At 41.1% G+C, this 23,077-nt stretch overlaps 1 protein-coding gene and 2 long non-coding RNA genes across 3 annotated transcripts in view; 2 read left to right on the plus strand and 1 right to left on the minus strand.

Annotated features, from left to right (window-relative positions):
- The window catches only part of LOC135101428 (uncharacterized), a 7,649-nt gene extending 1,917 nt beyond the window's left edge, over nt 1–5,732 (plus strand). Inside the window, exons 2-4 of the long non-coding RNA XR_010269268.1 lie at nt 4,571–4,686; nt 5,177–5,431; nt 5,598–5,732. This is a non-coding gene — a long non-coding RNA (uncharacterized LOC135101428). The remainder of the gene's footprint in view (nt 1–4,570; nt 4,687–5,176; nt 5,432–5,597) is intronic.
- On the minus strand, nt 3,772–22,694 carry LOC135101426 (conserved oligomeric Golgi complex subunit 7-like). Its single transcript, XM_064005366.1, has 16 exons — nt 22,216–22,694; nt 15,367–15,456; nt 15,083–15,163; nt 14,837–14,941; nt 14,436–14,567; nt 13,686–13,869; nt 12,152–12,345; nt 11,620–11,839; nt 11,409–11,534; nt 10,968–11,068; nt 5,989–6,157; nt 5,559–5,729; nt 5,194–5,396; nt 4,589–4,698; nt 4,212–4,363; nt 3,772–4,119 (listed from the first exon to the last, which is right to left on the minus strand). Exons 1-16 carry the CDS (start codon nt 22,216–22,218, stop codon nt 3,947–3,949), a joined length of 2,214 nt encoding a protein of 737 aa, XP_063861436.1. The 5' UTR covers nt 22,219–22,694; the 3' UTR covers nt 3,772–3,946.
- LOC135101429 (uncharacterized) lies at nt 6,032–11,544 on the plus strand. Its single transcript, XR_010269269.1, has 3 exons — nt 6,032–6,169; nt 6,430–6,641; nt 11,415–11,544. It is a non-coding gene; the product is annotated as an uncharacterized LOC135101429 (long non-coding RNA).
- Nucleotides 22,695–23,077: the final 383 nt, after the last annotated feature.

Below are 23,077 nucleotides of genomic sequence, written 5' to 3' on the forward strand. Positions count from 1 at the left end.
CAGGAGGAAAATGAGCTTTATGTAAAGGTACATCGGATCAAGGATGTAAGAAAGTTTCATGAATCATCCAAATTATATTCCTCGAACCCTTGAGGCTGGTGCAACAGTAACAGTGCTTGTCCTAGATGATCCGTTATCTCCTGACGAAGACACAACCCAAATGAATTTGATAAAAGTCCAGCAAGGCATGCGGTCCAGATGAAGTTTCCCCCTGGCATCTTAAAACTATTTCCAGCACAAACGGTATCAAATCACCATCCTTTTTAATGTTAATTATTACTATGTGTGGACCAAAGCCAAGGTTTTACTATCTTTAAAAGTGACAAGAACAATGGAGGAACTAGTTACATAAATGGCATTGTTAGATTGTATTATATGCCCGAGACTTCAGTAGTGTTTCGTGCCTTGTTGAGAGCAGATAAAATAAAATATACGTGGTATTCGTTGACTTCTCTAAGGATGAGAATACATTTTCAAGACCAATATTAATGATTTTGAGATAGATAGGGATGAGATAGATTTGAGATAGCTCTGATGTTCAGTGCCATTACAACCATGCGCAGTGCTGCTGTGTAGTGAGTACTGTAACATTTGCATTACTTTAGGTATTAGCCAGGGTTCGCCAACTTCTTGATCATTATCTATTGTCCATGTCAATGAAATGAGAAAACTCATCATAGGACTGTGAGTGGCTTCCTCTCGTGGCTCCACATCCTTATGTTGATAGATGACACTGTGTAGTTAGCCACTAATAGAGACATGATCAGGAAAATTTCATCGTTTAAGAAGTAATGTGATGATTACAGCATGAACATCCATATGAGTAAAACATATTTCAAGGATGCTGAACCGCTGCGTGTGGATTACTCTGTGGTGGCGATGCGCGGTCGCTGCGTGTATCTAGAAACAAAAGATGGATGGGTGTTAAATGGCGTAAAAGAGTGGGGTGAAGCACATAATAAAATTGAAATCTTTTCTGAATGAGAACGATATCCCATTTATTGTTAAAAAAACATTTTCTAAGTGGCGGTAATGAGTGGTTGAATGCTGATTTAATACCCATAGCTAAATTATGCAACTGTGTTGTCAAAGGTTTGTGAACATCAGAGGCTCCATCTGTATTAACCAGGGTTGTAAAAAATCATGATAAAAAAATAAATAAATAAATAAAAAATAATTGATTTATTTGATTTAGATCTTATTTTATTTATTTATTTTATTTATTTTATTCATATAAATCGACTTTTTAATTAAATTATTTTTAGCACTGATCCTTGTTTGCACTGATTATTTGTTTGAGTCTTATGATACCATTTTCTTATATTAAACTTGGCCAATGTTAAATGAAATAGTTTAATATACATTTTTAATATACATTACCCAACATGAGTTTTTTCACATAAAAATCATAAGTACGACTAAGTGTGATCAGATCCATTACGTTAAAGTAACCAACTTACTTTGCATTGAAAAAAAAAGATAAATAAAATCAAGCTTATTAAACTTCATAATTACATTTATTGTTATTGCCAACAAAAAGATCTTGCTTTCTTTTTTTTTATGCATGTGAATATTTTTCTTGTAAGAGATGTCAGTGATTCACTGATGCCTGACTTGCTGCAGCACCACTACAGGATCAGTGCACTCAATGTAGATCAAGTAGACTTGATACTTTTCCTGTACAACCGCTTCACATCTTCCTTCTTCCTTGTGTGTGTGTGTGTGTGTGTGTGTGTGAGTGATTTTCAACCAGGGGTAAATAATTACATGGCAGGGGAGTAAATAACTGATATACCTGATAACTGAATAATAATTGTATATATATATATATATATATATATATATATATATATATATATATATATATATATATATATATATATATATATATATATATATATATATATATATATATATATATATATATATAATATGAGAGAGAGATTCTTTATTTTATTTTTTGCATGGAAGTAAGGGAGTAAATGGAGAAATACATCAAGCCAAGGAGGTTAATGATGGAGGACAAGCCAAGGAGGTTAATGATGGAGGAAAGGTTGAGAGTCCCTGGTTTGAATCATTCGATATTTTACTCTCAATATAAGATTTAAATAATTTCTAATACAGTAATTTAATTTTGATTTAAATAATTTTTTACTCAATATAATGCTTAAATAATTTTTATTATGGCATATTTAATTTTGATTTAAATCATGATTTTTTACTCTCAATAGAAAACTTAAATTATTTTCAGTACAGTATATTTAATTTTTTATTTAAATAATGATTTTTTTACTCTGATTTAAATTGGTTTAAATCACTTGATTTAAATCAAACCAACCCAGGTAATAACTGATGTTATGTAGTCAGATTATCCCCTCATCAAAAGTAGACTACAAAAATGTTTCAAGAAAATGTGGTGTGAGAGGCAATATGGCAGATGAATATGAGGTATAAATGATTACTCCAGAAAGATATAATGAGAACATGCAGCTAGGGATGGAGAAGGTGAAGGACTATGTCATTGCCTCACAATTATCGAGGAAGATAAAATCTAGAGCAATCAACCCTGAGAATATCTCAAAACATATTAATGAACAAGATAGTGTGTGCTTCACACAGTTCCATCTCTACCAAATCTATGGTGGAGGAAGTTGGTAGGAAGAGCAGGAAGGATTCAGCAAGGACTAGGTGAATCTAGAGATGCAGACAGAATTTCATATTGGTGAACTACAAATCTTGATAATATATACATCTTGATGTATAGTGAAACCTTTCTTTGCATACTACATGCTATGTAATTGTATCTGAAGTGTTTCTAGCTTTATTGCTTTGTCTTTACACAATTTTTTAAAATAGATGTAAATTTATTCTTTAGCACAAGTTTTAGTGTTCCTTTTAAAAATCACCATGATTTTGCTTCACTTGACATAATGGAATAATTTGTTTATGCTTAATGGTTTATTTCAATTTGCATGCAAATTTGCTAACTTGCATATTTGTAACTAGATACAAATATTTGTTTGGGTAATACTTTAAGCTTTTAGTGTCTGATTTTCATGTTTATGCTGGACCACTGTTCATTCTCTTTGTCAATAGAATCCATGGGCTCAGTGTGTGGAATTTCAAGAGGTGAACTTCTAAAGGCAGAGTTGAAAAATCTACATTTCGGTTTAGATCAAAAGTCAAATATTTTTTTTACAGAAGTGTTTTATCTCGGGTAGATCCCACTGGAGATGCCAGCATGGTATACAGGGTGTCCCATGAATTAAGGTAATATATCCTGGGATATAATAGTTCAAGTAATTCTAAGTTTAAAATATTCCATACACAATGAATTGCTGTTACCTGTACATTTTCTTCATTGACACATACAAAAATTTAATGTCATTTGCTGTTTCCTGTAAGGATTCAAATGGGTAGATTGTGCACAAAAAATTATAATCCATGGTGCCACTCCAGTAGCAAGCTGAGGGAGAGAGGGAGGTGGAAACCTACCCAAGTGAGCAGCTCCTGCAACACAAACTTACACATTAATTTCTCGCAAAACAATGCAAAATACAACATGTGTGTATAGAGTATTTTCAACTTAAGAATTATTTGAACTATCATATCCTAAGGTGTGTACCTTAACTCACAGGAAACCCTTTATTGAGAAGTGTGTGTGTGTGTGTGTGTGTATATATATATATATATATATATATATATATATATATATATATATATATATATATATATATATATATATATATATAGCATGGATATATAGCAGGATTTTTGCATTTATATCTTTATTAAATAGCTTTCTACACAGCAAATATGGTAGCAAATATGGATACTACACAACAATAATCAGATTGCAAACAGTGCATATAATTCTAAATTTTTCAAATTTGTACTTTATTCATACGAATAGTTTTAGCCAGTGAAGTGACACTTTGTAAGAATGTTAGGACTGGCCAGTAATGTTCCTCATTTGTCTCACACCAGCAATTAGTCTTGGGTTCTTGCCTGGTGCTAATTTCAAGTATTGGTCTGCTGGGGCCTTCAGCAGAGCACTGAGCTGGTCCAGGGGATCACAGGAGCTTACACCCAAGTCTTCCAGGATATTACACACATAATCTGTTGAGGATAGTTGGTGTGAATAGAAAGCATTGTGAGCACAATCCATAGGTAACAAATTACCAAGAGAGGGAGAAAGCCTCACAACTAACCAATATCCGTCGTAAGCTGCGTCACCATAGAAGCTGTGATGTCTGGTATCTTTAATACTGCATCTGTGTAGAGTTTGCAGGTGTTCTGACCAACACTGTTGATGAGGAAGTCTGCAGCACTGATCTCACTCTCACTCACAATCCTTCCAGTGCTGTTGTCAAAAGAGGCAGTGGACAAAAATTACTGCATATTCTGCAACAATGTGTGTGTGTGTGTTTTAGGAAAGGGTGCAAATTATAATAATGAGTCAGTATAAAAAAAAAAAAAACTGATGAGATGGGAATTATTCTTGCAAAGTGTAGTTTATGTAGTTTATATCATCAGTGCATATAGCCAGTCCAACTGTATTATCTTCCAGGAGAAACACTACACTCACTTAGATGTGGAGGTAGTGTTGGCCTCTTGCAGTGCACGGTTGAGGGCTGGACTGTGGTTAACGAGGAGAGGTTCAAGATGCTGTGGCAAGGTCATAAGGTACTGCCCAATCTGAAAACAATAGTGACTGTGATTATTGCACTTACCAGTCTGGGATTTTGGCAACAAACATACATTAAGATGGTTTCTATTGTTTGCTGTCTGACAAATGGATTTCCCAGGGTGCTAACTGTAACAACAATTTTCTACACACTGTACATGACTAACTAATGACTGGGGAGATTGTTTCCACCCAGTAACATTAATGGATGAAACACATCAGGTTCCTCTACATTTATTTTTGTTATTATCCACAGTATGCCATAAAAGAACCAAAAAAAGATAGTGAGGGGAATGGTGATCACTTACTCTGATGAGAAATTCTAAAAAAATAAATGAAAAAAGAAATAAATGTCCAGTTTACATTTATTGTCAAACTGATCTCATTATGAAAACCTAGTCATGTTTTATGAAGAATATGCAGCAATTCAACACCTTAATAATTTATTTATTTAATTAATTAATTAATATATTTTTTTGTATGTTTCAGTTTACTACCCCTGTCACCTGCGTAATATATTCCTGAGGAGAGAAGGATGATGACAGCTGAGCTGAGGTTCCTGGACGAGAGGTCCAGGCAAGCAAGTCTGGGATGGTTGCCAACTGAGAAGACACAGGGGCCATAATGGTGGAGAGTGCAGCCTCTACTGCACTTTGACACTGTGCTTGAGCTTCAGTCAGACTCTGTTCCAACAGCCTCCCATCTTCCTCTGTATGGAGAGAAATGAAATAAATAAAATAAAAAGTAATGAAAAAATAAAATAAATAAATAAATAAAAAGTAAATATATAAATAAATAAAAATTCAAAACATGGATCATTTGCCTTTAGTTTAATTATTTGTTAATATGTCTCATCATTGACAGTACTCACCAACCACCTTCGTGACTAAGTTCTTCAACTGGGTTACAGCTTGAGATGAAAGAAGTAAATCAGGAGTAGGTGTGAATGAAGTGGTGGGATTCCAGCTGAACTTGGTGGCAATTGTTGCGAAGCGTGTGGCTAAGGAGTGTTCTGTGCTGTCTATTGCCATCACCAACTCTCCTGCAAGAAGAAACCAAGGGGAATAATTCATTATCAGGCCAGTTTGTCTAGGCAATTTGAGTTGTCCAAAAAAGTCTTATCATAGGTTTACTACTTCTGATAGCTTAATGATTATCTGTAATCAGGTGAATGAAAGGCAATAATTGGAAAATTATTGTACAAATTACCTATTGAAATTATTATACATAAATTACCTATTGATATATATATATAAAAATTGTGACATTAAAAGTTTTTCCATTATAACACACTGCCTTACCTGCAGCTTGGATGAGATTAAGACAAGTAGTAAAAACGGTCCAGTCATCGATGATGGATGCTTTTTGCTTCTGGACGTGACGTGCAGCCTGGGCAAGACGGGCTGTACACTGCTCTACGTAGGTGGTAAGGGCCATGACCAGGCCAGGAAAGCCCCATCCATTGCTGAGCTGCATACAGAGGTACGTGATTAACCAGTAAGTGTTTCATCAAACTTGTAAAATTTTACGAGGCAATCTGTCTTTATTTGAGATTGTCACCTCATAGAGATGTAGCTGTGAAAAGGCATCCCCACATAATGTGTACACATTAACAGAAGAATTCTCTGTCTGCCCCCACACCCACAGTATGCCTATCACAGCCACTTGGCTGGTGGAGGTGGCAGGCAAGCACAGGAACCTCTCTGTACAACCTTGGATGACTGCCAAATCCATCATTGCAGTCACACAGGACAAGGGCATGGTGACATTCCTTACAGAGGTGGGGCATCTCTACAATGGCAACACTACAAAGCTGATGCAGATCACAAAGGAAAACAAACAAAACAAAAGTGTTCATCAAGAATTACCCTTCCTACCTGCCATTGAGGACCATCCCAATGTACTGTGGGCTAAGAGGAGTGTTCGTCATGGAACTCAAGACCCCAAGAATCAGGTGACTGCAGGGGATCCTCCTGCTTATCTAAAGCTGCTGGGAATCCATCCCTACAAGGTGTTGAGGTATGTGGGCAAGCCAGCATTTTGTGGGAATTGCCAGAAGTGGAGATGCAGTGTGGCAGTGCGATCACGGGAACAAGTGTGGGTTTTATTCCAGAGGTCACAACATGCAACTGTGCAAGGAGAAAGTGATGAAAGAATCTTTCGAGAAGTTTCAACCGAGGTGCTTGAACTGCTCTCTAGAACACAATGCGTGGAGAATCAGATGTCCCTTGCGACTGAGCTCACACTGGCACAAGGGACGAGATAAGGAGTCATCCTACACCTGCGCCACTCACTCCATCCACAATTATTCAGCACTCCCTCCACAGACCTGGCCATGGCCTGCCCTAGCAGAACTGCCAGCAGCGGGACCTCACTAGGTTACAGTTTCCCTCAAGGACGACCCCACCATGCAGCCTCAGATAGAACCAAAGCCTCAGTCCTCTACCCCACCACTGCCTCCACCACCCCATCCACCACTCAGCCCCATCCTACAACACCAGCAAGCAGCATGTGTGCCTCAAACACCCAAGACAAGCAGTCGGCTGACCAAGAAAGTGGAGATGCTTCGCCAGGTGGTGCTGGAAATGAGAGCATCTTGAGCCAGTCTCCAGAAGGAGAAACATGAGCTCGAACTACAGGTCACTGCCATCCACAACACACGAGAAACATGAGCTCGAACTACAGGTCACTGCCATCCACAACACACTACACTTCCTCACAGATGTGGTTGTGCAACTACCATGAGCCCCTCTGAGAGTGCAGGAGATAGGGTGTGATGGCAGCACCCACATGGAGACATGCCCCTCAAGCACAGGTACTCAGGGAAGCCCCCCCCACCCAGGGATTACACTGGGAGTGTGGTGACAACAGTGAGGAAGGTGCGAAGTCAGGAGGAGGTGCCTGTGACAGTGATATGCAGCGGTGACCCAACAGGATACAGCACACCCATCACCACTAAGGAGCCACAACAACCATGAAACTACACACTCGTGAGATGCTAATCAATGCATCCAACATGCGCTTCAGGAGGTACCAGCTCTTCCAACCTTATCAGCAGGTGAGGGGGGGTGGGGGTACTCAAGGCTTCATCACCCTTGTATGACAGCTGACCCACCAAGCCTTGGGGATCAAGTTGATGTGCTGTGCGTCACCCTACACTTTGGCACCGCCACCAAGGTAGAGGTCTACAATGTGTACTGCAGGCAGTGATCACAACTTTATCTGTTACCTGTGATAGAAAATACCCAAGAGAGCCTCACAGTGCTTAGTGAGGACTTCAACTCACACCCACCAACTCTTGAGCCCTGGAATGGTGGCATCAGTAGTCAGCATGGCCAGCACATTCCCAGATCCTTGAGGACTTCAAAGAAACAACACTTCATGGTGAACCACAGCCCGCTCATATCACAGGAGGGAGGCAGGACCTGCTTCTGATACTGAATGACAGTGACCATGTTGTCAGCATAAGCAGCGTGCCAGAATTCCTCAGTGATCACTGGCCACAAGACACTAATTACTCTTCAGTTACCCAGGTCAAATAACGCTCTACCAGCAGCCAGAATCTGGTGGATAACAGAGATGACTAACTGGAAACTGTTCATGGGCCACCTTGAGAACTGGTACACCATTTATGCCATCCTTGACTCCGTGCAGTTGTTTGTTTGAGGATCTCACACATGCCATCTAAACTACAGCTGATGCCTCCATGCCTTGTCAAGGACCTAACAAATTCAATCTGCATAAATAACATCTATGGTATTATGATAGAGTTAAATTCCTTAACAAGCCAGCTTTACAAAAACTACAGTACTAATGAAAACAAAAACCACCTCCAAGAATGGACAGCTTATGCCAGAGAGCAAATGAAGGGCATCCATGAAGAAAAGAGTTTCAAGTTTGCAGGAAAGCTAGATCTCACTACCAACATGACAAGTGTGGAAAAAACTCAACACTATCAGAGGCAAACATGCAAAACCACCAGCCCACCCAAACCCTGGGAGGAAGGCTGAGGAGCTGCTGATGAGAGAATACAGCAAACAGTCAGTGACTGCCAGTCTGCCATGTGAACTCGTGGAGAAAAAAGACGAACCCAGCATGACTGGCTGCTGTCACTGCTGCCACCCTCCAGGCAGATGAAACCAATCAGCCCATAATGAGGCAAGAAATGCTCAGGGTAAGGAAAATGAGCAAAGACACAGCATCAGGTGAGGATGGCATTACATATTCTATGCTGAATACTGTTTACAATGTAGTGGGTGACTCACTCCTACAGCTATACAACATATCCCTCACTCAGGGAGTGTTTCCACCAGGATGGAATTGGGAATTCCCATCCCCAAAACAGGCAACACCACCAAATCCTGGCTGATCAGCCTAACCTCCATGTGCAAGATAATAGAGTGCATTCTCCTTCACTGCTGCTACAAAAATTGGGAAACTAGACCCTGGAGTAAATGGCTTTGTCCAGCACAGGGACACATCTAACTGCCTTGCAAATTATGTTGCCAATGACAAAGCAAGAACTGCTGTCTTCCTGGACATTGAAAAACAGGGCTCAACCACAAGTCATCCTGGTGGAAAAAGCATTTGACAGGGTTCAACAACAAGTCATCCTGGTGGAACTCATCAAGCTGGGGATGAAAGTTCACTTACTGCTGTGGATTCAGTAGTACTTATCGCAGCGCAGAGGCAGAGTCGTGTATCAGGGTGAGGCATCAGATTACCTTCCCCTCGAGAATGGAACGCCACAGGGAGGAATCATCAGCCCCACACTCTTCAACATTCTCATGAATACCCTGGCCAGCCTCCCTTACCCTAACTGCACACACACATGGTATGCTGATGATGATGTGCTGAAAACAGGAGGCAGAAGCTCCTTCACCACCATGTAAGAGTCACTGAACTTGCTGTTGGCCAAATGCCAAGAAATTGGCTTCACCATCTCTCAGGTCAAGACAAAAGTAATGGCAAAGATGTATACCACTCCTGATGGCAAACTGCAGATTCAAGGGCAAGATATAGTGTGGGTGGCCGTGCACCATTATCTTGGTGTTATTGTCACCCAGACTAACAGCTGTAAAGCCCAACTTTAAATACCTTACAGACAAATGTGGCATGAGGAACAAACTCCTAAAGGCACTCATGTCGAAGTGCATGGGGCATCAGGAGCTGTCATCATGAGAACATATAAAGCCTTGGTGTGCTTCCTTAATGACTACTCAAGCCCTGTTCTCATCAACATCACCAACAGCGATGCCAGAACCCTGAAGGCATTGACGACTGCTGTGGGAGCACCAAGGTGGACCAAGGTTGTAAACCTCTGGGTAGAGAAACACACATGATCTCACTGGCAGAGTCAAGTACATCACCACCAACTTGCTCCTCAAAACAGCCATCTGCAACAACCACCATGACCACATGCACACCCTGCTCGGTGCTCATCACATGGGAGGACACAGTGTGAGCAAGTGGTTCAACAAGGCAGTGCATGCTGTGAATGAGTTTGGTGTCTCGTGGGAGGACGTTGATTCCTCCATGCTCCCTCTGGATGCTCCTAGACAACCACCTTGGGAGTCCTCCCCCCTCATAACAGTCCTCCATCCACTGTGGTGAAAAAAGCAGCTTTGTGTAACAACAGAACTGTGACAGGAAGGCCTACACAGCATCTACAGAGCTGGGGCCCCACACACTGCCATCTACTACACCAACAGCCCTGTTGTGGTGGCAAACTGGGTGGAGAACAAACTCTGCGCAGCTGCTGAGGGGCACACACTTGAACATTATATGTTAGTGTGGCAGTGCACAGACAGCAGTGCCCTGTATCCTCCCACACAGCAGTGCCCTGTATCCTCCCACACCTTATGTGACCTTGCCAAACACTAACAATACTTCCCAAGTGTTGAGTGCACATCCCCAGTTCTGTGCAATATACTAATGTGAACATGACGCACACACACCACCATCTTATTTTAAATGCTCGTGTTAATTCCTATTAACTTTCACTCATCAAAAACCTATTATGTATGTCATATTATGCACCATGCCAAGAGGCAGCCTGAATCTCTCTCTCTCTAGAATGAACACCTCTCATTTTGTAATGCTAAACTTACAAATGTGCAAAATGGCAAAGTTAATCATCTGCTACAGTACAATTAGCACTGATCATTTGAGTCCATATTCTAGAAACACCACAGACATTTTAAGTGAATGTAAATAAATTCTGCCTCCCTTTCTCTTGACAAAAAGAATAAAACCCCAAGTGGCATATGATAGAACTAACCTGTATACATCGCTCTGCAGCTGCCTCAGCCTGGCTGGGGAGCTTACCACAGTACTCCCGCAAGCGGCGGAGGGTCTCTCCCATGTCTCCCTTTACAATATCTGTGATAGTTAATATATCTGATATATTTTAATAAAATTACATGTAGTTTCTACCAGTAAACCTGTATTTTATAAGTGCTTCAAAACAAACACACACCATGATCTGTTAGAGTAAAATAAGACCATGAGTTATTAAATGTTGAAAAATATTAAATTTGTATTAAACAGATAGAAATGAGGGCAACAACTCTGCTGTGTTCCAAGGTTACAAAAAAATCAAGTACATAAAGTGTTACCAAAAGTGTTACCATCCACTTAACTCACATGGATGCAGGAAGTGTATATAAATCAAAACTTTGATCTGCTCCTAAATCTTCAATGAGTGTACTCTCTTCTTTACCTGCAGAGATTAGATGTGAGAGTAACTGAGCTTCTTGATATTCCTGGTGCTTAGTGATCTGTTCCTGAAGAGGCCTATAAACAGCCTGCGTCACCATCCTCTGTGCCTGGTAAAGTGCATCCTGACCTGAGGGAATAATTAGCATTGTGAAAAAATTCAGTTGTAGTAATTCAGGTGAAATTCATTGGCAAGGTATGGTAATGTATTTTACCTGGTTTAGCAGTACCAAGAGCATTTTCCAAATCCTTTAGGAAATTATCTCCAGAAGCCTTTATAGCAATGAGGAAGTCTAATGGCTGCTCCTGTTGTTTAACAGCAACAGCCACTACTTGATCCACAGGGGGGTCCAAGGAAGCCAAAGAGGCTGCCACCAATTGTGCCAACAAGAGACTTGAATCTGATCCCTCAAAGACCTGCCCACACCAATGCACCTGTCAACATGACATGCCAGTTAATAAAATAATAAGACATTCTACAGTTTTGTTCTATGCCAGTTAATAAAATTATTAGACATTCTACAGCTTTGTTCTCTGAAGGCTGCAACCTTACACATATGAAAGCAACTGGAAATAACTGAATAGCCACAGAGTGCTAACAATGCATAATCACAATCTAGTGAGAACTAGTTTGTGACACAAAATGAACTAGCACCAATTGCAGTTTGTCCAACTTTTTAACTAATTTGTATGTTTGGTATCTTATTAGTAAATCTAATTAGACTATACAAATAAATTTTTGTTTACCTGTTGTGAGGTTAATAGAGAAACCTTATCATAGAAAGTGGTGAGCCAGTTTGGAGGTCCTGCCAGATGAAAACCCTCCACACCACCACGCCAGGATGCTGCCAGCTGGCCCATTTCACATTTATGGTAGTAACTCTCCAGCTGACTGACACGCCCAAGTGAACGCAGCAACCTGGCATACCTCACTGATTCTTCTGTTAAAGTGGTTATGACATGCTTTTTATCTCCTTCAACATAATTAATAATGCAATAAATGTAAAAAAAAAAAAAAAAAAATTATGAACTGGTTCTTGGTTCAATAGTGTGCAAGTAGAGGGTGATACAGTAAAATCCCTCTTATCCGGCATCAACGGGACCGCCGACATGCTGGATACTTGAATATTGCCAGATACTTGAATAGAAGCGAAATTATGTCCACAATCACCACCCTACACTCACGCATCTTACCATAACAAAGATCAGCTGATCTGATCAGCTGCTTAAGTGTAAGCACAACACGCTTCCTCTTTTCTACAACTTTAGGCATGATGAAGGCGTCAGGTGATAAACAGTGCACATGCGGGACTGAGTCACTGAGTAAACACAGTGCAGTGAGCTGCGGGTGGCGCGAAGCAGTGCGCTCTGGTGGCGAGGGGACAAAGTATGCCTCGCCTGGGAATTTTAATCAATTTTATGAGTACATATTGATCTTTTATTGACTTTAAGGCTCGGGGAAAAATGTGCCGGATACTTGAAGCTGCCGGATACTCGAATGCCGGATAAGAGGGATTTTACTGTACAAGAAAAAGAGTGGTGTAAAGGAGGAAAATTATCAGGTCTCTATGATATATGAAGAAAAGGAGGACTGCAAGCAAGAGTTTAAAAGAAGGAAAATATCAGGGGGGGAAACGAGTTGTTTGACAGAACAACAGCACCAGCAATCACATACACAAATGAGAACTATTTGGAATGAAAGACAATGCTCATGGGACTATGCTGTTGTGATGAGTTATGAGTTATTTTATAAGTGTTTGTGATACTCAAAGAATGGATAGCTGTGAAAAACATGAAAACTTGTACAGGAGATTGGGGTATGTCAAGTAAGGTGAAGAATAACATATGGAGTGGCTGATGTAATCTGGTTACAAGGAAAGAATGGTAGAAAGTGAGATGATACAGTATGTATGGTAATTCTTTACTTAACAGGATGACCTCCAGTGTAAAAAGAGATAAATATGACAGGCTTAGGAAGTGAGAGGAAGAAATGTAAAGGCAGGAATAGATGTAAACTCTCTTGTTACAGCCATCCCTTTGGGAAAATTCTTAGGAACAGGTGCTAGGTCAGATACAGATAGAATGATGCAACACTGATGTGATCTAATATGGAAAAATAATAGTTTGTGATATCTTGGAAGGATGTGATAGAGAAATAATGCATAAGGAAATGTAGGTGACATGTCTATAATTCTTGCCTGCTTGAGAGGAGCTTTGCCAATGGAAAGAGGGCATCAAAGAGAAAATTTCAATGATAATTAAGAAATTAATCCTCATTTACCTAAATTATGGTTGGTGAAGGCAGCCACAATGTGTGGGCTGGCCAGGGCTTCCAGGCGCACCTTAAGACCTTCCAGGTGAGCTGCACGCTCCTCGTAATCAGGTACATGAGTAAGGATGCTTAAGCAATTTTGTAATCCAACTAGTTTCTCTGCTATTGCTTCCACATCCCCACTTTCCATCACCTGAAACAATTACTGAAAAGTTACTATGTGAATAGGAGGATGACAAAGGAATAATAAAAATAGGAGGCAGTAATATGGTGAAAGTAATGCAAGGATATTAGTCTCCAAAATAGAACAAAAGAACATGGAATGGACTTTTGTCATATAAAATTTGATTAGAATGCAAGACTAGTATAAAATCAATGCTTGAGGTGGTTTCAATAAAATCTGAGGTGTCAAATTATGCCATAGTAACAGACACAGAAATGTGCACTCAGTGAACATTTACAAAATAACTAAATGAGAGGAAACTAGACCACTGAATGAGAAACTAAAAAAAAATGTCAGAAAATGAGAGTAAATAAAGTTTTAGTACATCCCATCCCCATCCTTGTTTCACGCACACTAAGGCTGCCTTCATCTCATATTCCACTGCTAGAACATTGCTTGATATTTAAACATACAATGTAGAAACCTAACTCACTAACTAACAAATATTAGGTTTATCTCAGGCATTGTCAATAGCCATTTTTTTGTCTAATACTGTAATTACAACTAGTGCACTGGATAATCATAGCAACCTGCACCTCTTCAATGTCAGTGGAGAGTGTGGTCCAGTTGTCTGCTTCACGCAGGGCCTGTGAGGTGGCCACCATCCGCCCCTTGAGTGTGTCCAGCTTCACTAAAGTCTGCATGCTGGCAGCTGTATTATGTTCCACCTGTAACCAACAAAATCATGGGAAAGATAAAAAAAATGCAACAGCTCACTCAGGGGAACTTGTAGAAAACTCAAGAATGGCTTAGTTGTAAATGATTCCTCAGTAAAAGTATTGGTTTATTCAAGTGCATATGTGTGTATACATATATAAACAATAATTCCACAGTTTTCATTAATGGTTAAGAATCTAAAAAGACATATCCAGTTCAGCAACAAACATGGAAGCCATACATCAAAAGAAAATAATTACAATAATTCAATGGATCCCACCTTTTCAATGTCTTGTCTTACACTATTCATCTGGTTCTTGAGGACTGACACCTCATGACCCAAGGACTCCACGTCCCTCAGCACACGTGGAAGACTTCCCACAACCTGCAACACAACACACACCCAATGGAAAACAGTTGCAACAAAAGTGTCAAAAAAGTCTCTATGACTCACTTTGATCCATTCCTATTTTTCACAAGCACTACTGTGCAAAAAGGGACAGGTGAAAAGAATTCTAACACTCACCTGTTGGCTGGTCTCCTCCAAGGCACTGTTCACCTCCTGGATAGCCAGCTGCAGCCGCATTACTAGGGATGAAGCATATTGCTGCAAACACACCACACCAAATAACAATTAATTTTTATCTAAAACATAATCTTTTACTAGAAAGTAATCTTTGATCAGTCATTGCATTATATCAGTGATTAACATGATCTCAAATAAAAGTTACAAGACTATAAAATATATAGTTTTATTATATGAAAACAGTTTAGGGTTGATATGATCTTTAAAGTTAAGCTGGAACTTACATCACGATTCTGTTGTGCTTCCTGGCTTCGGAACACACTGTTAATCCATTCCTTAGGATCAAAGTTTTCTTGGGAGAATGCAGTCAGATCCTGCAATAAATATAAAAATCAACAAGAATTTAATCAGCTTTCTTGATGGTAAAATTTGTGACCATGCAATGAGTGGCAAGAATGAAAAGGATTTGTTAAAACTAATAAATTCATTGAACTATTTGCAAGAAGCATAAACTATAGGTAATTTTGAACAACAGTCATGGATGGCCATTTTTTTTTACAAGTCTGGACCTTAATTGAAAAAAAGTGAAAAATTTTGAATCTCACAATTTCTATCTGATTATAGGAATTTGTTCCTTAATTAAAGGAGAACAATCATATATTTGTAAAATACTGTTTCGAGTTCTTATGACAGGTGTGTAGGTAATGACCATATTTCACTTTTAAAAGAAATTTATAAAGTAAAAGACAACTGTTGACTAATATATTCTTTCTATATCAATAATCTTCAAATTTTCATGATTCAACATTCTGTAATTTTGCAGGAAAATTTTTCATCACAAAAATGTTAAAAACAAATTTTGCAGGTTAGATAAAAAAAAAAAAAAAAAAAAAAAAAAAAAAAAAAAAAAAAAAAAAAAAATTGTCTCAAAGCTTTTATCAGATAATAGAAATTTATCAGATAATAGAAAACCTTGCATAAAAATAAAAAAAAAATTACATATCCATGTAAAATATCCTTTTGAGTCCTTAAGAATGGTCCCTAGATAATGACCACATTTCATGCCCTAAAAAATTCAGACAGTGATAAAACACACTTTATCAATTCAATATTCTTCTTTTTTCATGATTTCAACATTCTGTAGTTTTAAAGGAAAATTTTTTGTTGGAATTTTTTCAATTTTTTACAGGTTTGGACCATCTACATAAGATGTTGTGAGAGAGAGAGAGAGAGAGAGAGAGAGAGAGAGAGAGAGAGAGAGAGAGAGAGAGAGAGAGAGAGAGAGAGAGAGAGAGAGAGAGAGAGAGAGAGAGAGAGAGAGAGAGAGAGAGAGAGAGAGAGAGAGAGAGAGAGAGAGAGAGAGAGAGGTGTCCCTCTAGCAGGATAGGGACCTGATCATAGAATACCGGGAGGTGTTTGTGTCAGCGCTCAGACTCGCTGACAGGCTCGTTGCCTCCAAGCAGCGCAAGGCAAAGGTTGCCTCGTGCACACAAGGAGTCAGTGCTCTGCCAGAGACCATAGACAGACACTGGGAGGAGGTCTGTCAGGGCTCTGAGTGCTGGAGGGATTGGTGGAATTCAGGTAAGCCGAAACAACTGCGGCACGCCCCTGAGCTCGCCATCCCGCCCACCCAGCCAGGCAATTGAACACCACCGGAGGCTACTCCCAGCAGTACATCGGTAGCCGAACCCCCACCCCCGCCCTCCTCTACACCTGTCTCCCTTCCTACAAGTTCCGGCTTAAACACCTCCACCTCGCAGACACACAGTACTGCAACCTCCACACAGAACCAAACCCACACCAATACCTTGCCAGCAGTACTACCGACTCCCCTAGCAACATCAGCACCAGCCCCAGCCCCAGCAGTCCCGGCTTCCTCCACAAGCACTGCTGGCAACACCACCACCAGGAAAAAAAAGAATAAAAAAAAAGAACCGGAACAGTGAGGTCAGAGGAGCCTCTACCACCCAGGGGGCTGGCCCCTCAAGGAGACAGACCCCAGCCAAACCCCACGCAGATTTGCCGGTACTGCAATCGGAAGGGCCACAGTACTGAAGACTGCCACACCAGGACTGCTGAGTTGAGGCAGGAGCGACTGCTATGGCAGGTCCTTGCGGAGGGGGAATACTTGGCCACTGCCTCCCCATCAGTAACACCACACTTGCAGCCCTTTCCGCAGTCTCGCCTGTTTTCAGCTCAGCCTGTTAACTGGGGCCACACCCAGGGCTGGCAATGGATCCCGCCCGGCCTTCGGTACCCCCAACTGAGCCCTGTCACACCCCTTTAGGCCGGACCACAACTCCCTCCAACATGGTAAGGCCCGACTGCCACTGCCACCAATTCAAGGTTATCTCTGCCAATGTACGTGGTCTCTGAACGAACATCGGAGACCTAACCCACAACTGTGTACTACGACACGGTACTGATGCAGTTGTGGTGACGGAGACCTGGCTGAACGGAGAGGTGGAGCCATCGTTCGGCAAAATAGGTGGCTACACTCACTGGGCCAGGAGAGACCGACAGGATAGAGCTGGAGGCGGAGTGGCTGTCTGCTTCAGGGAGGGAGTGCAGGTACAACAACTTGACGTGGACACGCCGCCTCAGCTGGAGGTGATGTTCTTCTGGGTTGTGCTGGCCAACCACTCTGCCCTCTTGCTGTGCGCCATGTACCGCCCCCCCGGCAGGGGCCTGACTCGCTCCTGTACCTCAAGGAGGCCCTAGATGTCCTCCTTGTGACTCACCACTGCCAACACATCTTGCTTGTGGGCGACCTCAACCACCACCTGGAGCGCGACGCCTACGAAAACCTCCTGACGGTGCAGGGCCTGAAGGACCATGTGACCTTCCCCACTCATGAGCGGGGTGGGACCCTGGACCCCGTCATATCCGACCTGGAGGAGGACACACTCAGCTGCCACCAGCTGGGTCTCGTGGGCAGCTCTGACCACCATGCTGTCCTGACCCAGGTGGACATGGGTGTGGCTCGTGACGAGGCCACCACTCGCACAGTCTGGCTATGGGATAGGACAGACTGGGGCTCCCTTCAATGAGATCTGCGCAGGACTGACTGGCTTTCCATCCTGCAGGGTGGAGCGGAGGTACAGGCGCGAGCCTTCACTTCCCGCCTCTTGGCGCTCCAGGAGCAACATGTGCCCCACCGTGAGTTCGTCACTAGACCAACGGACCAGCCTTGGTTTGGTTGCCGCTGCCGTGTTGCCGCCGAGGCGAAGTATTCTGCGTGGCTCCGCTACAAGCAGAGTCCTACTCGGCGCAACAAAGACCTACATCGTGTGGCCTGCAAGAGGATGGTGACGACCTGCTGGTGGGCCGTAGGGAGGTGGGAGGAGGACCTGCGGCGCCAGCTAGGAGGCCCTGGAGTGGGCAACAAGACTTGGTGGTCCCTTGTTAAGGGAAGACAGGGCCTAAACCGTCAAGACACTGTCCCTCCTCTCACAAGGCCTGACGGAATGGTGGCCACCAGCAGCAAGGACAAAACCCAGCTGCTGGCCACCCTTTTCGCCGGGCAGTGTCCCACTGCCAACACCCACTTTTCCCTGCATATGAGTTGATAAGAGCTTGGTAAACCTGTGAGGCTCCTAAACACCAGACCCATGTGATTTGGTAAGTCAAAATACAGCGATAATAGCTGATATCCTGACAGATAAGATGGATGGGGCCACTGTGGTACAGTGACAAGGAGGTTCAGTGAATCTGGACAGATAAGATCCTACCGGTTTCATAACAGTGTTTATAAATTTCTCAGCAGATGTCAAGGGAAGATGCAGTCCCTCCACCTTGCTAAAGATGGGTTTAGGTTTATTTTTGTGTAGGAGTGGTTATGTTGGGTAGTGTGGTTTGGTTTGGTTAAGTGTGGTTAGGTTAGGTTAGGTGTGGTTAGGTTTGGACATGTTAGGTTAGGTGTGGTTCGATTGGATTAGGTGTGGTTAGGTTACATTAGGTGTTGTTATGTTAGCTTACTTTTTACTTCAAAATTTCCTATGTAATGAATGGCCATTACAACAGAGTGTGGCAGGGCAGGAGGGATAGGGCTGGGTGGTGTTTGCCAGACACTAGCCAAGCCAAGAGGAGTGTGGCTGTGGCTATGGCGAGTGGGCCACATACCTCACTTTGATTTATACTTTTTTTACTACAGGGAAGAAGTTCTGTTGGTATGGCCTGTGTTGTTGCTTTGCTGAATGCTGAGATGGGAGTCAGAGTTTACCCTTTTTTCAAATGTGATTTCTTGTCTATACTTCTTTTTTGTATTGTCTATACAATCCTTCTTCCTTGTAGGGTATCTGAGTTCTTTTCAAGATTGAATTAGACAAGTATGGTTTTTGTCTTTTGCTAGTAAGACAATTTATTTATTGATTATATACACTTATACCTCGGTACTATGGACTAAAAGAAGGAAACATCGGTCCAATGAAGCTGATTGTCCGTAGGTGCTGACACTAAGTGTTAGGTTATGTTAGGAGTGGCTAATATCAACAATTACATTATGTAAGACAAAGGAATAAATACAGTACTGTACTGTACTTTTTAATGAAGCACACCATGCCATCCCATAGTATCCATGATAACCATGGTCGATACCCAGGAGAGTAGCAGCAATAACAAGGAAGACAAGATGCTGGTGACATTGCCAAAACTATTGAAAGTGCGTAGCTGTATAGATACTGTGCTATAATTTGTGGAACACACCAAGAATAGAGATATCAGTGTTCATTATGAAAATCTCAGAATTCTTTGAGAAGCCATAATTAAAGAACAATTTCAAAGTGGCAAGCAATTAAAATTAGACAGCTTTTTCAAACCAGTACAGACTCCACAATCATCTGATAGACCAGGGGTACCAGCCTGTCCACCCTCACTGTCACCAAATGAACCACCAATCTCTACCTCACATTGTTCATGTACTAGTGATACTTCTGTACCACCAGCACAGCCTACAACCAGTAGTACATCACTGAAACTGCAAAGCTGGCTGGTACCCCTGGTACATCAGGTGAAGGACAGACTGGCTGACTGCTGTGAGGCTATATCCGCTCACCCTTATGTTGTTCTCTTCTTTCAGCTAATATCTAGTGTGCTTTTGCCAATACTTTGCTCCTTTGGGTAAGGTAAGACATCCTCTTATCCATCATGGTGAAAAGAGCAAAAAGTGGGGAGTAAGTGAAAGCTAAATGGGTATAGAAGTGTGAACAGGGGGCATTTAAATGAGTATTTAAACAGTATTTAAACATGGATGATGAATTATCATGTGTGAATTGTGAAGTACTAGGCATAAGGATGTCATGTGATGATTTTCACATTTTTTATATTTTTCATATTTTCAACTTGGTCAGTCCCCTTAAAGGCATTTTCTGTAACGGAGTCAGCTGCATGCATGCACATTCTAAATGGGGTCAGGTTTAGTTGGGACAGGTTAGAGTAAATTTGTAGTTTCAACCTCAATCCTTCTAATTTATTGGACACCCCCATAAGGTAAATTAAACTAACCTAACATCCTGTAAACTTTTAACTGGGGGGTGGGGCATTGCCCCCCATGGATCCCCCATAAGGTAAACTTATTATTAATTTCTGACAGGGTAAAATGACAGGTTAGAAATGCTCCAAACAGTCAGGTGTGGACCCTGTAAAGGGCTACAGTTACATGCAGTGTGTTGGTTAAAACACAAATAAAACCCAAGTTAGGTTAGGTTAGGATTGCATTCTTTTAAGCTATCATCACCATTCAAGTACCATAAAAATTACCATTTTTGTGTTCCCCACTCATAAACCTCACTTCCCGACGAGTCCCCAAGATCGTAGAGGAATGAGGGGAGAAGAGGCAAAATGAAGTACTTCCATGTCTTAAGCTCAAAATCATTTATAATATAAAAAACAATAATGAGTATCGTAGTTTTGTACTCGAAATGCAGTTTGGTCCTGTTATAAAAATTTACCGAAAAAGCATCATATTTTGAGCTGAAAAGAATCGAGCTTGTTCTGAAAAACAGATCTGGGCATAATCAACATTTTTACCAACATGTCTCTTCAGCAGCTAAAAATAAGAGTATTATTGCAGTTTCAACCAATACACCATATATAACTATAGCCCTTCACAGGGTCTACATCTCACTATTAGGAGCATTTCTAACCCCATTTTACCCAATTGAATATTGATAATAACTTCAGATGAGAATTTTGAAGGTTTAAGTCAATTCTAGCTTAGATCCATCTCTAGTTGTCTCTCATGGGATAATAAGTGTGTTTGTATGTTTGTTATCAATGGTGCACATATGCAATGGCAACGTGATGTTGAGTCACTTGTTAAGACCTATAAGACCTATGATGACGTGGGGTTGCCTGCTGTGAATCTAACCTTTAGGTCACATAGAAATAAGTTGGCCAATCACATATAGGCATGTGTGTTTAGAGGAGGAAGCAGCACTCGTGACTGTCTGTGCTGCATCAGTTAGACCATGGCTACAGAAGGGAGATGTGTGCTGGCTGTGAATACATGAAAACTGCCAGTTCCCTTCTTCTTATGGTACTTTTTGTTAAGCAATTACTGTTGGTATGTAATGATGGTTGACAGAATGTAGGAGACTACAAAATGTTACGTTATGTTAGTTTACCTTATGTAGGAGGTTAGGAGGTTAGGTTAGTGACCTAATGGAGGATCCAGGAGGGGAGAGGGTAAAACCCCTCCTGTTAGATTGGTTATGTCGGGTTAGGATAGTGTAGAAATTTCCTGTTTGTCATCTTTAGACTTTTTCAGGAATGTCAATAAAGCCTCATTTTGACTTTCTCCACCCAAACAACCCTGTATTCCCACCAAGCCCCAATGTTTGTTGGCTTAGTGAGAAATAAAAAAGATGGGAGTATTGATTGAAACTGCAAATTGATCAAAATAAGGTTAAAAAGGATGCTTCATCAACTAGGCTATCATTAAAAAAATAAGATAAAATAAAACAAAATTATATATATATATAATATATATATATATATATATATATATATATATATATATATATATATATATATATATATATATATATATATATATATTAGCAAAAAGTGTCAGTCTCGAAATTTGTATGGATATTTCCATAAACCCCGAGTATTCATGCACTTTCCGGACTCACCATGGTCACTAAACTTGGGTGTGGTGGTGGTGGTGGCGACAGGAGGCGTAACAAGAACACATCAGCCGGCCGGCTGTTTCACCTCAGCAACACTTGACCGTTCACACAGCGACACACAGCCGCTATGACCCAAAATACATGGACTGTTTATACTGTGATCATCCTAAGCAGCACAGTATAATGCATCCACACAGGACCAGCAAACACTTGAAACGTGAGGGAAGGTTTGGCAGCGCCTTTCCTGTGCCCGCCACCGACACGTCAACACTGACAGTCCAGCAGCTGTTGGTGGGAGTTCGCCTTTGTATCGGCACTTGCTCCTCTCTCTCTCTCTCTCTCTCTCTCTCTCTTTGCGTGGAAGGATTCTGGCCAAGAGCAACAAAGAAATTGACTGTCTTCAGTCTCTCATCGCCGCAATGTTGCATCTCTTACTATCTTCTACCGCTATGTTCATGCTAACTTCTTTTCTGATCTTGCCGACAGCATGCCTCCCCTCTTCCTGTCGCCTCACTGCACAAGACTTTCTAATTTCTTTCATTCCTATTCTGTCCACCTCTTTAATGCAAGAGTTAACCAGCAATTTCAATCATTCTTCCCTGCTTCTGTATTACCTCATTCCCATGATTTGAGAGGGAGGTTTCAACATTTATCCTCTATTATAGGATTTTTTTCTATTTGGAATCTCTATGGGAACTGGCATTATGTTTTTTTTTTTTATACAAAACTTTTGTTGCCCTTGACTAGTGGCCCTCTTACATAAAACACACACACACACCAGAAAAAAAAAAAAAACATTAACAAGATAACAGGTGAAACTCTTATACCTACTAAGAAATATAAGAGTTGCCTTTGCTTATCTGGA

Source organism: Scylla paramamosain, chromosome 6, assembly GCF_035594125.1.
Source record: "Scylla paramamosain isolate STU-SP2022 chromosome 6, ASM3559412v1, whole genome shotgun sequence".
Classification (NCBI taxonomy): Eukaryota; Metazoa; Arthropoda; class Malacostraca; order Decapoda; family Portunidae; genus Scylla; species Scylla paramamosain.